Source organism: Grammomys surdaster, unplaced genomic scaffold (genome assembly GCF_004785775.1).
Source record: "Grammomys surdaster isolate TR1022 unplaced genomic scaffold, NIH_TR_1.0 126176, whole genome shotgun sequence".
Lineage (NCBI taxonomy): Eukaryota > Metazoa > Chordata > Mammalia > Rodentia > Muridae > Grammomys > Grammomys surdaster.
This window is the reverse complement of record NW_021620983.1, coordinates 6,426,690-6,442,261: the sequence shown is the minus strand read 5'-3', so window position 1 is coordinate 6,442,261 and position 15,572 is coordinate 6,426,690. Positions and strand designations below refer to the sequence as shown.

The following is a 15,572-nucleotide window of genomic DNA, read 5'->3' as shown; positions in this document are numbered from 1 at the left end:
AAGGGAAGGGAAGGGAAGGGAAGGGAAGGGAAGGGAAGGGAAGGGAAGGGAAGGGAAGGGAAGGAAAGGAAAGGAAAGGGCCTCTTGTGGGTAGTATACACTAAGATTCCACCTAAGAACGCTAGTTGTGAACAGAAAGTGGACTCATCCCCAGCCAGGGTTCAAATCAAAGCAGAGACTCATTAAAACAGCGAAGTAGGGTAGGAGGTGGGGTAGGTCGGGATGCTGGAGATGGCTGTAACACGTTTCCTCCAAGACAGAAACATTCCATCCTGTAGGGAAGCTCCTTAAAGGCAAAGTAAGCCACTCAAAACAGCTTCAGGAAGTTCCTGAAACTGACCACATTCACTCACCGCCAGATTAAGCAATAAAAGCTGTGAGTCCTTAAAGATGAAGCCAAACTACAAAGACTCTGAAGCCAGACCAACTGCCTGGAAGAACTGGAGGCTTAGAGCAGAGTCGCTTGGAAAGGACACTCTCCAACCTGTTGAGCTGCCTACAGGCTGGCCTGTATGTTCCAGGTTCCTAGCTTTTGTGAGCTGTCACCCAGGCTGGGGTGGGCTTCGTTGATGCAGCTGTCTTTGAGTAATTTATGCTTCTGTAAGTAACCCCTCACCCACACTCTTGTAAGTGACCCCTCGCCCACACCCTGTAACTCCTCACCCACACTCCTGTAAGTGACTCCTCACCCACACCCTGTAAATAACCCCTCACTCACACTCCTGTAAGTGACCCCTCACCCACACCCTGTAAGTAACCCCAGTAAATCTCATGACTCAAGTTGGACTTTGGTAACATCCATACTTTGGTCTGTTGCGAAATCCCTGTCTAGGCTGGATAGCCATGGGTTGTATCTCCCCTTGAAAAGTTCTGTCACACAACACAGGGGAGCCATTATTAAGAAAATGGAAACCAGACAGACACGGTGGTGCACACCTGTCATTCCAACAGATGGAGGCAGGAACATTCAGAATTCAAAGTCACCTTGGCTAGTTGGTAGTTGGCAGAGATTCAAGTAATGACGGGAGTTCGAGGGCAACCTGGACTTTATGAAAAAACTCTGTATCAGAAATGGAGTGAAAGAAAAATGATGGCTTTTGCTTTCCCTCCAAGTTGAGCTTCCCTCACCCTGGCTCCCAGGGTCTCACTGCCAGTCCTCCTATCCTTCCCTCAAGTGGCTGGCCCAGTACAGCAGTAGTTTAGGCTACAAATGTCCCAGTCAAGCCAGCCCGCACCTCAGGCTATATTCTATGGGTGAGCAATCATGATTGTAGCTTCCCCAGTAGGAACTGATGTCTGCTCCTGTCTTAAAGTGTCTTGTCCTCCAACATTTCACGTATTGCTCGGGACAGAAAGAATCAGTAGATGTTCCTAGACCTGTCATCAATCATGGCACAGGCCTAGAACTGAACGAACTAGGAGGGTTTGGGGGGTTCTCTGCACTGTACCAAATACAGACATAGACTGTAAACTATGAAAGTGATATGAATGTGTGCTTATTTTTTTCCCATTGGGAAAAAAAAAAAGCAAGCGGAAGAGTGCAGATGTAGCCCGGTTGGTAGAGTGCTTGCCTATCATATACTAGATCCTGGATCACAACCCAAAGACCACATACACCAAATTCGGGCACTCAGGGAGGTAGAGGCAGGAGGATGAGGAGCTGCAAGTCACCCTTGGCATCATAGAGAGTTCATTTGAGACCATCCTGGGTGGGCCACATAATACCCTGTCTCCAAAATAAAAGAAAAGGGGGAGGAAATAAAGTCAGATGGGGTGGCCCATACTTGTAACCCCAGCACTCGGAAGACAGAAGCAGGGGATGAGTCCCAGGCTAGCCTGGATCGCATAGTAGGTCTGCCATCACAAACAAACAACACAGTTGTAAGACTGGAAGAGGATGCTGGCTTCGGCTGACATGCTGTGTCTTTACGTGCTCCGTGTGGGCGGGTATGAGCAACTGTGACCTCGTGGCTTAACACGAGGCACCATGACAGTGTCTGACACAGGGAAGAGCCAAGTATATAATTGTTCCTGAAGTAATGAATGGAGGTGTGCTGAATGAGCTGAATCTGTTGGGTCCTCACTGGAGCCCTATCTCACAGGCACCCAGACAGCTGTCTACTGCCTCCCTAGGCAATTCTGTTTCAATCCAACCAACAAATACGTGTTAGACATTTAGTGAGACCAGGGTATGGGGAGTGAGACAGATAAACATAAACAGCTCTGAACACTGGCCCCCCAAACACCACAGGGGACAGAGTGGGCAGCCATTTCACAGGACAATGACAGAGGAGGCCAATGACCTCTTGTTCTACACCGTACAACCACCAAATGCTGATCCGACTAAAGGTCACGGTGGGGCTTTGGTCCCTTTGTAACCCAACCTCAACCCCTGCAGACACTCTCCACCTTCCAATGTTAGGGAAGTAACCCCCAAACCTGCCGTTGCCGTTTGCAATGTTTCTATTTGGACTGAGCTCCTCTTCCTCTTGCCTTGAAGTAAGGTAAGAAGTAAGCCTTCTCAGCTTGCAGTAAGGTTACCTTTCTTTTTACATTACAATCTAATTTAATTGCTTAAGACCCAGTGGGGAAAAATATGTTGGAGGTGGTTTGATAAGATATTGTTATTTTCCTGTAATGGACCCAGTGTTTAATTATCCTCTGTACTGGAATGGAGAAGGTAATTTGGAGAGATAGCCAGTGCCCCCAAATAAAGGCCCTCACAGGGAGGGGCCAGTGTCAGGGTCAGATCCAGTGCTTGGAAGCTCTCTTAGCTGCTTGGATCTCCTGAAAAGCCATCTGAGGGGATTCCACCCGTCCATAGCCATTGTGTTCCTGGGTCTTAGGCAAGCACCCTCTGCTGTTTTCAAAGATGGGAAAACCCAAAGTGCCCTTGGCCAAAGTCAAAGACTTTCTATGAACAACCAACCATCGGAGGCAGTTCAGGTAAGGATCACGCTGCCCAGATGTTAATTCTTAGCCAGCTGTGGTGGCTCACCCCAGCACTTGGGAGGTTGAAGCAGGAGGACTGTAGTGAGTCTGAAGGCTACAGAGTGAGAACCTGTGACACACATAAGCAAACAAACCAAAAAGGATGCTGACCGGAGATGTTTCTACAGAAGAGAGTCTGTAATGGATATTCAACGTAAAGGTGTTTTAAACACACAGAGAAGCATGGGATGTCTGAAAACAGGGACAGGAAAGCTTGCTAGATGCCACTTATTTTACAAATAAGCAAATAAACAGTGTTACTGTTAACACTATTTCCAATGCAGCCTTTTTTTTTTTTTTTATCCCAGGCTCTGGTCTCTGGTGACCTTCAAATCCTGATTCTCCTGACTCCATCTCCCAAGTACTACAGTGGCCGTGTGTTGACAATGTCCAGTTTATTCAGCACTGGCGTTTCAACCCAGACTTCACACATGCTAAGCAAGCACTCTACCAACTGGGCCATGTCCTCCGCCACAAAAGGGAATTCTTTAAGGGGACTTTTTACTTTTCTGTAAATATAGCCACTCACCCAACAGGCAGTGAAAAGTTTTTAAAGGGTCAATACACAACTTTGCCAGCAGCATGAATTGTCTTTTAGGAAAGCTAGCTCTTCTGTATGGTAACTTGTTGAAAACAACAACAAACTTCATAATAAATGCTAATTTTTAAAAATGAAAACTATAAAGCCGTATCATCATAATTTTGAAAATAACGATTGTACGACAAGATGCCAATGAGCATGATTTTTGGGTGAATGAAGGAAGCTATAAAGCTATGTCTACAAATTAGGCACAACTGAATCAGGAGGCGCACACAAACCGCGAGCTTACGCTGAGTACCACTTAGAGAATTAAGGGGGTCTTTTCCCTCCTTTTTACTGAATTTTAAATTGTTTTAAATTGAATTTTAAATGTTTAATTGCATCCAGTGTGCATTATTTCCAAAAATCAGATACATAATAACACTGTGAAATGCTTAAATAAATGTGCGGAACATGAAGTCATTTCTATATTGCTCATGCCAAGACACTGAAGTGGGTGTCACCCACTTCACCCTGTTTCCTGTCACCCTGTTCTCTGCACAGCCGCAGAAAATAAAGACTTCAGCAGAGACCTCGGCTGGTGAGCACCGGGAGCCATGCGCCTCTGTGCCTGTGCACCTCTCACATCTGCATCCAGCCCCACGGTCTGGGTGGTTTTTCTCTCAAGATGGCTCCCCAGACAGAGAAATCAATCAACTGCTTCAAGATCATTAGCATCACCCAAAGCTGCCAGACTGCATCCCTTGGGGTACTATATTAGTAAATTTCTTTTTTTTTTATTTAAAATGTTGTTGTTTTGTTGCAGTTGCAATTGTTGTTGTTGTTGTTGTTGTTGTTGTTGTTGTTGTTGAGAGAGATTTAGATGGGGTCTCAAGCCCCAGCAGTCCTCCAGAGTTCTGGGATTGTACAGGTGCATGCTGAGAGGCAGGAGGCAGGATTCAGTTACTAGATTTCAGATTTTATAAAATCACAGACCTGTTTTGATTCCTTGCATCTCCCACACACATACATACATTGTCCCATAAGAAGCATTCTGAGAGGAGGCCTGCTATCTTCTTAACTGCAGGCCACAATGCAGTTCTTTCAGTACCCAGTATGGAATCTGTGAGTATCCCAGAAGGTCACATTCTATTGCCACATAGACCTTCACAAAAGGGACAATTGTAGGCACAGACTATACCCAATGGCTTTTCTCCTCAGCATGCATTAATAATTAGAGATTATTCAGCACCTAGTCCCCTCAGTGTTACTGAATAACAACAGTCAGGACCCAAAAGGACTAAATAAATTATCTGAAATCCCAGCACACTGGATGTGAGTAGACCTAGGAGAATCAGGAGTTCAAGGCTAGCTTCTACTACATGATAAATAGGAGGCTAGCCTGGGCTACATTAGATCCTGCCTCAACAAACAAATAAATCATTTAAAGTTACAAGTGTTAATAAATAACAGAACAAGGGCCATAAACTGAGTCCCCAAGTCCCCAGAGTCAAGGCTGTTTCGAGGTACAAACAGCCCTCCCTGTCAGTCATCCAGGTGAGAATTGTCCTAGCTCCTCCATCAGCTTCTGACTTAACTGTCATCATAAATGCACAAAGTCAAATGACAAGTCAAAGGAACAGAGAGACTTAGCAACCGGATTATGGTCACACAGCTTCCCACAGAACCAAATTTGAGCAAAAGCTCAAAAGCCTTGTATTTTACTAAAAACTTCCCGGTACCATTAAGAGAGACTATAGAAGAACTGGAGTCAGCATCAATCCAAGACAAACCACAAACTTCAGACAAGTGGCACTCTAAACCGACTTACACAATCATTCAGCTAGCCCAACTCGTTCCTAAAGTAGCCCTCTGTTTTTCTTAAAAAGCTGGATACATTCTACACAAACACCCTGTTCTTGCCACTTCCTCTTTCTCTCCCTTTCTCTTCCCCTATTTCATCTTGGAACAGGATCTTGATGTGGTTGAAAATTACCCCAGAGCCCAAGCAAATCTTGATCTTCTTAAAGTTCCTGACTCAGTCTCCCCAGTAGCTTTACCCATATGCACATGCCATAAAGAAGACAGGCCTGGGAAAATGGCTCTTGCTGGGTCAGAATAGGGGCCCAAGTCTGAACCCCGATGCAAAGAACAGGTATAGTACCATGGATCTGCAATCCCTGCTCTTCCCATGTGAGATCGGAGGTTGGAGGCAGGAGAATCCCAAGAAACTTGTCACTGTTGTGTTCCATATCTAATGTTGAAACCAGAGACTCTGCCACAAAGTATAAAGTGGGGGTGAGCTGACACATGTGTACCTGCACACAAAAGATAAAAGAACTGTGGGAGAGGAGGAGAAAAGAGATGAAGAAGGAAACAGAGGAGATGCTTTTAACACAGCCCAGGAGGGAAGGAGGCTAAAGGAAGCCAAGCTGAGGAGTGGCCCCGTGGCCTGAGCATCAATTACATGTGAGATCAGACGCAGGCATTTCTAACTCGCTGCCTAATCTGATCTCAGAGCAAACTTACAAGGAAAGTTTTACAGGCCAGTGGGCAATGAAGCCCTCGAGGGTGAGATTAGGTTAATGGGAGCTAATGTCAGAAGCATTGTTTACATTGTTACATTGTAACTCGACTGGTGAAGACCAGGAAGATGTGAACCCCCCCCCAGCCCCACCCCCCCACCCCAGCCCCGCCCCGCCCCCGCAAAAAGGAAGCTGAGGCCAAAGGAAAGATGCACAAAATCAACATGGCGCGGTCTGTTTCCAGGACAATAGTGAGTCCGATGTTACTCCATTATGCAAACCAAACCTAGACTGACGATGATACCGGAGAAAGGAAACCAAGTCGTGCTTATGAGAGATGCGTGTGTCCCTCGGTGGTCCACCGCCATCAGAGAAGAGCAGCATGTGTCCCTCGGTGGCCCACCACCATCAGAGAAGAGCAGGAGGTTTAAACTAAACAGCTCCTGACTGAAAATCCACCTCCACCTTTTTGTTCCTGGATTTCTCTGACTCCCATAATTTTGTCTGTAAATCAAGTCATTAAAAAAAAAATCCACTTTATAGAGTAGCTTTAGGGGCAAGTTCTAAGAACGAGCCCAAGCACATTTTGTATCCAATAAGTCTATTTTTCGATGATGATTATTGCTGAGACACTTCCACATTTTAAACCATAACATGGCTATGACATTTTATTTTGGTTTGCATGTTTGTTTGTTTGTTTGTTGTCGAAGCAGTTGCTCTATGTAACCTTAAACTCATGATTCTCATCCTGTCCGAGTCTCCCAAGTTTGGGGACTACAAGTGTGCACCAATATGCAGCTTCTAGGTTATTTTCTTAACTGTCAAAACACATTACACCAACTTGTCCCCAAGATACACTTTCAAAGTTGGTTCCATAATCTCTTATCACAAGAGCCACTTGATATCTATGCCATACATTGACAGCTATGCCCTTCTCACCAAGACAATGTGGTGGTATCTGAAGCCTTAAGCATCCATGGCTGGAGAGGTAGACAGAGGAGGACTCCTGTTGTCCCATGGTCAGCCAACCTAGCCTACTTGATAAACTCCGGGTTCAGGGAGAGATCCTGTCTCAACAAAACGGGGTAGGTGATATTTCAGAAATGATCCCTGAGGTCGACCTCTGGCATCTACATGCACACACACACACACACACACGTATGTGCACATGCACCCACACACATGTCCTGCATTCGTATGCATATATGCAGAGTCATTTTGCATATATTATTACATATATATACATATATGTGTAATACATATAATATATTTTATGTATATACATACATATAATATATTTTGCATATATATTATTAATTCATAGATGAATTAATACACCTTCCATCTCCCATACTCCCTGGTGATCTTAACACTGCTAATGTGGGTCATCATCTCACAAGTAACAAGCCATAAAGGCATCAGAGATCGAAACCACCGACTTCCAAGCCAGCCTGCCTCCTGAGTCTCCAATGGTTGCTTGAGAAGTTTCCACAAGGAACCACATCCTTTTCTCCATTTACCAAACCTGCCTTCTACCCACTACCCCATCTCATCCTCCTGTGACAAACGGCAAACCCTCTCTCCTCTCTGAAAGCTGATCTCCCTGCTTCTACTTGATGTCCAAGGAGCAAGTTCTGTGAACTTCCCCAGTACCTGGCTTACACTTCTGTTGCCATGGCCCCAAATCATGGCTACAGTTCCAGGCAAACCTACTGCTCTATGGCCCCTGTAGAGTTTTCACACATCTTATTTTATAAGCTACATCTTTTGGGTGGCTCAACATCTAGTGCGCTACAGCCTTGTGCATTTAGGTTTGTTCTTCCTGTCAGAGTCTAGAAAGTCCTTCTGTTTGAGGAAGCAAGACACGTCCATCTTTATCTGTTAATCTAAGTTTCTGAAGGGAATTGGCATTGACAAAGCAGGGAATGAGGGAGGGGGAGGGAGGTACTGCAAAGACAACTCAGCAGTTAAGGGTACTTGCTGCTCCTATTACAGGACCCTAGTTCAGTTGCCAGCACCCAGCTCACAACCATCTATAACTCCAGTTCCAGAGGATCTAGTGCCACTTTCTTTCCTCTATGGAGACCAGGCATGCAAGAGGTGTCCATGCATGCAGGCAAAACAATTACAGTCATAAACTAAAAATAAATAAATCCTTTTAAAAGAAAACACATAAAAGACCCTCACAGAGCTGGACCAATTACAAGACGGTACTAGTTGGTTAGCTTGGCTGTGGTGTCGGGGCTGTTACCATGTTGGTGCTAAGAATAAGTCCTGGATGGGGCCTCATTTCTAAAGAACAAATGGAATGGGGTAAGGAGCTCATGGAGAGACAGGCATCCCTCTAGCTTGGCACGTCCTACCGTGTGAGCTGTCTGTCTACAGGAGCAGGAGGACAGTGAGCTTCTGGACAGGGGCTGATGATATACCACCTTGTGAGAGCCTGGTTAGCTCACAACCATCATAGCTCCGGACTGCTACGCTGCTGTCTCCTAGGCTGCTTGACAGCACTGCCACCAGAGAAGTTGACCCACAGGCTCTGGGGTAGGAAAAGTAAATCAGAAAAATCAAGACGAATCCAAAGGGTGAGAGAGGATCTGAGACACTGGGTTGGAAACATAGGGATGTCCTCTCTACCATCAACAGGGCTTTGGAAGGTGTATTAATTCATCAAAATGACTCTGTGTGTATGCACACGAATGCAGGACATGTGCGTGGGTGTATGTGCACATGTGTGTGTGTGCATGTAGATGCCAGAGGTCGACCTTTTTGCTTTGTCACATGTCCGTAGTGAGAGGTCAGTTCTTCCACACTAAATGCTCAGGTCCTATGGGCCTGATATAAGGTATGCAGCAGTTATACACTAGGTATTAGCTAAGTGACTGCACATACATGCCCACATGTATATCTCTCTATGTATATACATGTCTATGACGCTATCCCAGGATTCATCAACAAGTCTGTGACTATCTCCTCACATAAATACGCAGTGCTTAATTGTATATACATCTTTGTATCCACAAAGGTGTTTAAGACTAGAATAATAAAGTCACATTCTTGTCAAAGTGGAGACTCTAATGCCGCAAAGCCCTCTAACTAGACTGTCTATCAAAACCACATACTCCTGCACACAAACTAATAACATGGATGTCCAAAAATGAGGGATTTTATAAATTTTCAATGCAAAAAAAAAGTGTATTAGCTTAACAAACATTAAATTTCTCAAGTCTTTCCAAACTCCTTGTCTCTGTTTATTAATTATCAATAGAATCAAGAATAGAAGCATAGATAAATATGTCTATAACTTGACAGGTGACACTCAGAACTCCAACAGGCAGGCCACATGCTACCCCTAAAGTTGTACCATATGCAGGAAATTAGAGTACGGTAATCACAGACTGACCCCCTTCTGGACACACAAGGTATCAGATACTAGGTATCTGTTTTTATGTATATAATTTATTTAAACCTTAGAATAACCCTGGGAAGGAAATATGATTGTCTATATTTTATATAAATAAGAAAGCCAAGATTCTAAGAGTTAGATAACTTCCAGAAGATATTTGCTCTGGGGTCGGCTATAACACAGGCACTGGGCAAACTCTGGATTCTAATGTGACATTTAACTTGTTTTCAATGAAATAGATGCTTTTTTGCAGTTTTGCAGATGCCGAGTTCAAGTATGCATGCTGATAGTGGATGAATTTAACTAAGGCATTCTCTGAACACAGAAACCAAGTTAAAGGATGAAGGCCACCCTGGCATAAAGGCAACCAGGAGCAAATGTGTCCCAGAAAACATTTGCCTCTGTTTATCACATCATGAAACCTTTTGCTCTTGACAGTGTCCTCTCAAAAGAAATCTATTTCCTAACAGGCCTTCAATATATATAACAGGTCTTTACTCATTTCCAGTCATTTCTTGAACTGAAAAGTGCCTGTTCCCTGTTAAGAGCCACTCGGAAGTGCCTTCTGTCTGTGAAGAACCACAGGATGGTATGCATTCCACCTGCCTCAGAGCCCAACAGACAACACTGCTAAGGTGGAAAAGGAATCATCTTTGGGTACTTTCAAGGACAGTGGAATTTCTTTGAAAACTAACAAAGGCAGAGTGAAGAAGACCAGCAGCGAGGAAGAAAGCAAAAGACCTTCCCTCTAAATTTGAAAGAAAATATCAGCTGAAAGGAAACATTCCTTTAGATTCTGGAAGAACTGTATAACCTCTTGCCTTTCCAGAAATAGGCCTAAGGAGGAAAATTATTTATTTTTAAAGATTTTGCTTTAGACCGTAATGGCAGTAGAAAAGGCTTCCATTGGCTCTTGCCTGTCTCTCAGCTCCTCCCTCAGACCACCACCAGAAGGCAAAAACTTGGCGCCAGGGCTGAAGATGAGAAGGCATTGTCCCGGGGTCCCGGTCAGAGCCTGCCAGTTCCCCCAACATGCAGGTAACAGGTAAAGAGATTCCTATCTGCGCTGCAGTCTAGCTTACCCAACTTGTGTTACTAACCTGTCTTCTGTTCCTCAAATTAGCACCTCCCCCAAGAGGAGAAACCACCAGCTGGAGAACTCTGTGCTGTCTCCTTTCAAACCTGGCCTTGGGTTTTGTTTTCTGATTTCACTCCTCACGTACACCTCCCACCAATATTCCGGAGTCTAAGGGGAAGAAAAAAAAAAAAAAAGGCCGCCGGTGCTTCGGAGTGTTCGAGTGGTAAGGATTCCGGACCTGCACTTTGTCATACGAAGATAACAAATGACCTTGGGCTAGTAACTTGTTCTCCCAAAAAATCGGTCAGAAGAGAAAATATGTCATCAAAAAGTTGTTGAAATTTCAACACAAAAATCGTGCAGGTCCGACGCTTAGTGGGTCATGGTTCCGTGCTCCGAACTCACAACGGGCACGCTGCGCGAAGCCGCGGTGAAGGCCTGGGTACTTTTCAGGTTTTCGTGACTGGAGGTTTGCTAACCATTCCTGCAGGGTTGATTTATGTTACCAACTGCCCCCCGAACGCCTCTTAACCTGCTTCTAGCTTACTCCTCCTCAGCACCGAATATCCGCAGAGTCTTAGAAATAAATTCTCTGAAAGTAATCGGCTCTAAGTTGTCCTGGGTCTCCCTTCCCACAGAGATGGGTCAATTGCAAAAACAGCACGGACTAGAGACAGATAACAAATCTTTGATTTCTGTAAAGGTATCTTGAAACGCCTCTTGGGGTGAGGAATGGGACAGAGACCCTGACTTAAGTCTCGAGGTTGGACACGCAGGCACGGAGGGCAAGCCTCACACCTAACCCTGCCCTCAGCACACTAGCAGGAAAGGATGCTGGAGGGGAGCGACGGCCAACAGTAGGTACCTGAAGAGCCTGGCTGACGTCTGATTTCTCCTCCAAGCCGTGCGCTGTGCCAGCACCCCTTGCACGATCTCCTTCTCGTTGGGCAGCCGGTAGACTGGAAAGACGTAGAGCCAACAGAGGACCACCACACAGAGGGCACTGGCTCCCACGGGTAGCCGTGTACGCGGGAATTTCCTCGCCAGCATGGCCATGGCCCCTCTGGACGTCTGTAAGGCCCGCCAGCAGGGGCTCATCGCAGCCTCAGTGTCCCAGGGTCAGTGGTGGGAGCCTCAGCACAACGCCGGGCAAAGTGGCAGCAGAGGATGCCCCAGTGGCCGGCCCCCCATGCACACACACACCTTTGGTTTTCCAGCTCGCAAACGCACGGCTGGGGAACCCCCAAACCACGGCCCCCAGAGGTCAGCTACAAGGATCTTCTCCAATGCAACTTTTACTGGGTTGTCTTCGCTAGAGAAGTGGCCTGCGGGCAAATCACGAACCTTGGTGTCTTTGCACGCAGATAGCGGGCGCTGAAGGGATGAAGCAGTGAAGAGCTGTGGGCCGGTTGCTCCCGCCCTTACTGCAGCATCACGGTCGCCCTCGGCCAGGGTCCTGGAAGAGGCGCGGCTAGCTCCCGGACGTCTGACGGATTGTGTCCCTTCCAGAAAGAGATGTTCCTGCGCCCTGCACCGCCCTTTCCCCGCCTCCTGCGCCGCCAAGGTGCCCGGCACCCCTCAGATGCGCTCTCCGCGCCACGCCAAGTCCTTGGAAATTTCCACGATGGCCCGGGACCGCTAGCCCACCCCCGGCGCCTCAGCCGCGCCCGCCAGGACCCTCGCTCCGCGCCCCTCCCGGGCAACCCTAGAACTCTCTCTCATCAGTTCATTCAGCGGTGCGCCGCAGCCTTCCGCTGTGCCCTGGACTCCGCAGACACGCGCCCCGGGATTGGTGGAAATCAAGGTCTCCCCCTCCCTCCCCCACCCGCGAAATTGCCTCCCGTGACCTGCTTGGAGCCGCGACGCTAGCCCGGGGTGCAGGCCCCTCGCCGCTGCCCTTGTTCTCTGCAGAGGGAGGCACACAATAAGAGCAGCAGCCCCTCTGGTGCGTGCGTGCACACGCGCATGTGTCTATCCCCGAGTATGCACAGATTGGGGACCCGCACTCCTTGTGCCCAGGCTGCTGTCACCCTCGCCTTTCTGCAATTGATTGGTTATAAACGAGCAGTGAGGAGGCTGGCGAATATTTATTCCTTCCTGGGCTCCCTTAATCAGATCAGCCCGTGCTTAGCTACGATTCTATGCACGCACTTGCGTGCACGCGCGCGCGAGCTCACACGCTCAGGCACATGCACGCGCGCGCGCGCGCATACACACACACACTGATGCTAGCGGGCACAAGGGGAGGTGCGTGCACGCTGGGATCCACCACCTTGCCTCCACCCTACAGAGAACAGAGGGGCATCCTCATATGCATGTGGCTGGCGTTCTCGCCTGTAGACCTTGTGGGGAGATAATGCCTCCTCTGCCTCTGTAAATTAAAAAGCTGTTTATTCTTAAAAGGCTGCAAAAGCAAGCTTATCACAACCACGACCTTGGAAACGCGCCACCCGCCTGGACCCGCCTAGTGGAGAGACTCACTGTAAGCCATTTCTGCTTGCCCTAGCAGAAAACAGAAAAAGCTCGGGTACCTCCTAGCGGCTGCCTATTCTGTTTGCTTAAGCGTCCTGTGCAAGGACAAAGAAGAAAGTCTGCAGCCTCCAAAACCAGCTGGCTTAGTCTGCACAGGACCGAAATCTCAGACCACAGTTCCTTTTGTTCAGCCTGGAGCAGCGTTCCAGACGGCCCACACTGACTAGTTTGTGCCCTGCAGTCTTTTTTAGCACCTTCAGTAGGGAGAAGTGAAACTTGAGACTTCGATACTTTATCTACCAAACTCTGACAACTGTCTTTCTAGCAGCATTACTCTGCTTTTCTTAAGAAGACTGCTTGGCCTGGCGGTGGTGGCGCACGACTTTAATCCCACACTTGGGAGGCAGAGGCAGGCGGATTTCTGAGTTCGAGGCCAACCTGGTCTACCCAGTGAGTTCCAGGACAGCCAGGACTATACAGAGAAACCCTGTCTCGAAAAACCAAAAAAAAAAAAAAAGAGAGAGAAGGAGAAGGAGAAGGAGAAGAAGAAGAAGACTGCTCAGTGCCCCTACAGGCAGGCAGCCCCCAGCAGAGTGGAACCAATACTGTTAGTTAAAATAAAGACTGCCCTTGCGGCTGTTAGAAGCCCACTACTCTCATAGAAAACCTGTATTCAGTTCCCAGCACTCACTGCGGGTAGCTTACAACTACAAATCAAGCTGTGGGGAGGTGTGGTGCCTTCTGGGACACCTGCACACACATAAACATACCCCCACACAGTTACAGGCATATAATTTAAAAATACAACAGATGTTAAAATAAAATGAAGATCTCTCCCACCCCAAACTTCCTCTGTTCTAGGAAGGCACAATAGGGACATTTTCCATCTTTGAGGGCTGTAGACACGTCATCTGTCACTTTTCCTCCCTATAATTTAAACAAAACACAAGTAATCCCAATTTCACTCCCTACGGATCTCCATATAGCTGTAGAGTCAACGAAATAAACCGGCAAGCAAAAGGTCATGCAGGGGTCATGAGGACCCAAGGAACCATTTCCCACGTAGTAGGGTATTACAATGTAAACACATCATGCTCACTGTCTTCCAACCTGTGGTAGACCTTTATCTGATTTGACGCCCTGGTTCTCAGTAGCATTAACAAAGGCCGCAGTGTTATTCCCCTCACCTTTCCAGGTCTCCAAGGTGTCCTGTCTGTCAGCGCGTAGTAGCCACAGTCTTGAATATGTTCTTCCTCCCTTCATACTTACGAATCTACTGACTCATTCAAAGGTAAGTGGCCATGAAATTCTCCCTCGATAGTATGGTAGTCGCAGACCACCTAAAACACTAGCCTTCACACCAGCAAGATGGTCCAACGGGTAAAAGCACTTGCCACCCAAGATCGAAAACTGGAGTACTGTCCCCAGAACGTATCATAGCAAGAAAGAGCTGATTGCTGAAATATGTCCTCTGACCCTCACATCTATGCCATGACAGGCTTACTCATATTTATTATATACATAAATACAATAATAAAATAATAATGATAATAAGATGATGATGATGGTGATGATGATGATGATGATGGTGATGATGGTGATGATGATGATGCAGGCTTGGTAGTGTATTACTCAGGGATCTGTGATTCCTGCTCTCACTCCCTTTGACCTACTCCAGATGCTTCTGGAATTTTCTGATTCTGGTCAATGTTTAGACTCTCAGATGAGCTTTCCTGTTGTAAGCACTTTCCCTACAGAACTCTTCCCCAGCCTCTGGGAACACAGACTGTTTGGTCTGTGTGGGAACTCCATGGGCCGCGTCTACACGACTGGGAGAAAGCAGGAAGGTGGCTTTCGTCCTTCCTGTTGGCTCGACTGCCAGCGCAAACCTACCCACGTGCAAACTCAAGAAAGAACTGCTTCTTGCCTCTATAAAGCGTCCAGCCTCAAAATTACTCGCTATTTGGCACCATGTAAGGCCAAGTACAAACTTCTGTGCCTTAGTGTTTCAAATTCGATATCTTTCCTGACAACCAGGCCCTTGATTTAAATGGCTTTCAGCAAGGGGCTTGGGATGCTGTTGTAATCTACGTCTGAGAGTACGTACCGGACACATGCTTTGCTCGGGGACTAACTACTCAGGCATTTTAAACTATGTTTCCTAGACAGAACCCTAATCTCTGTGTCAGGCTAGCCTAGTTCCAATCCCACCTGTTACTTATTAATCTATTAATCTAATAACGTTAATTTATTACTCTAGACTCTGAGCTGCACATCTCATCCCTAAGATAATGACTGATAGTTATATGTGTGTTGGTTACCAGGTGACAAAACACCAGACTCAGCACCTTAGAAGAGGAGGGACTGGTGCCGGCTGGTACTTACAGAAGGCTCCGTCTACCATGGCTGGCTGTTTTCACAGGCCAGGTAAGATGGCATCTGCTCCCAGAGACCTACTTCCTTTAAGTATACCCTACTTCCTCTCCCTGGCTTTCACTTCCTCCCAGTAATGCTATTATATTATATTATATTATATTATATTATATTATATTATATTATATTATATTATATTATATTATA

At 46.6% G+C, this 15,572-nt stretch overlaps 1 protein-coding gene and 1 long non-coding RNA gene across 2 annotated transcripts in view; one reads left to right on the top strand and one right to left on the bottom strand.

The window, feature by feature from the left end:
• The window catches only part of St8sia1 (ST8 alpha-N-acetyl-neuraminide alpha-2,8-sialyltransferase 1), a 122,009-nt gene extending 109,871 nt beyond the window's left edge, over positions 1–12,138 (bottom strand). The window contains exon 1 of the mRNA XM_028757594.1: positions 11,386–12,138. Within this exon, the coding sequence (XP_028613427.1) occupies positions 11,386–11,618 (233 nt within the window). The 5' untranslated portion in view covers positions 11,619–12,138. The remainder of the gene's footprint in view (positions 1–11,385) is intronic.
• Positions 12,139–14,753: 2,615 nt separating this feature from the next.
• Positions 14,754–15,572, top strand: part of LOC114612635 — a 1,692-nt gene continuing 873 nt past the window's right edge. The window contains exons 1-2 of the long non-coding RNA XR_003710055.1: positions 14,754–14,965; positions 15,317–15,419. This is a non-coding gene — a long non-coding RNA (uncharacterized LOC114612635). The remainder of the gene's footprint in view (positions 14,966–15,316; positions 15,420–15,572) is intronic.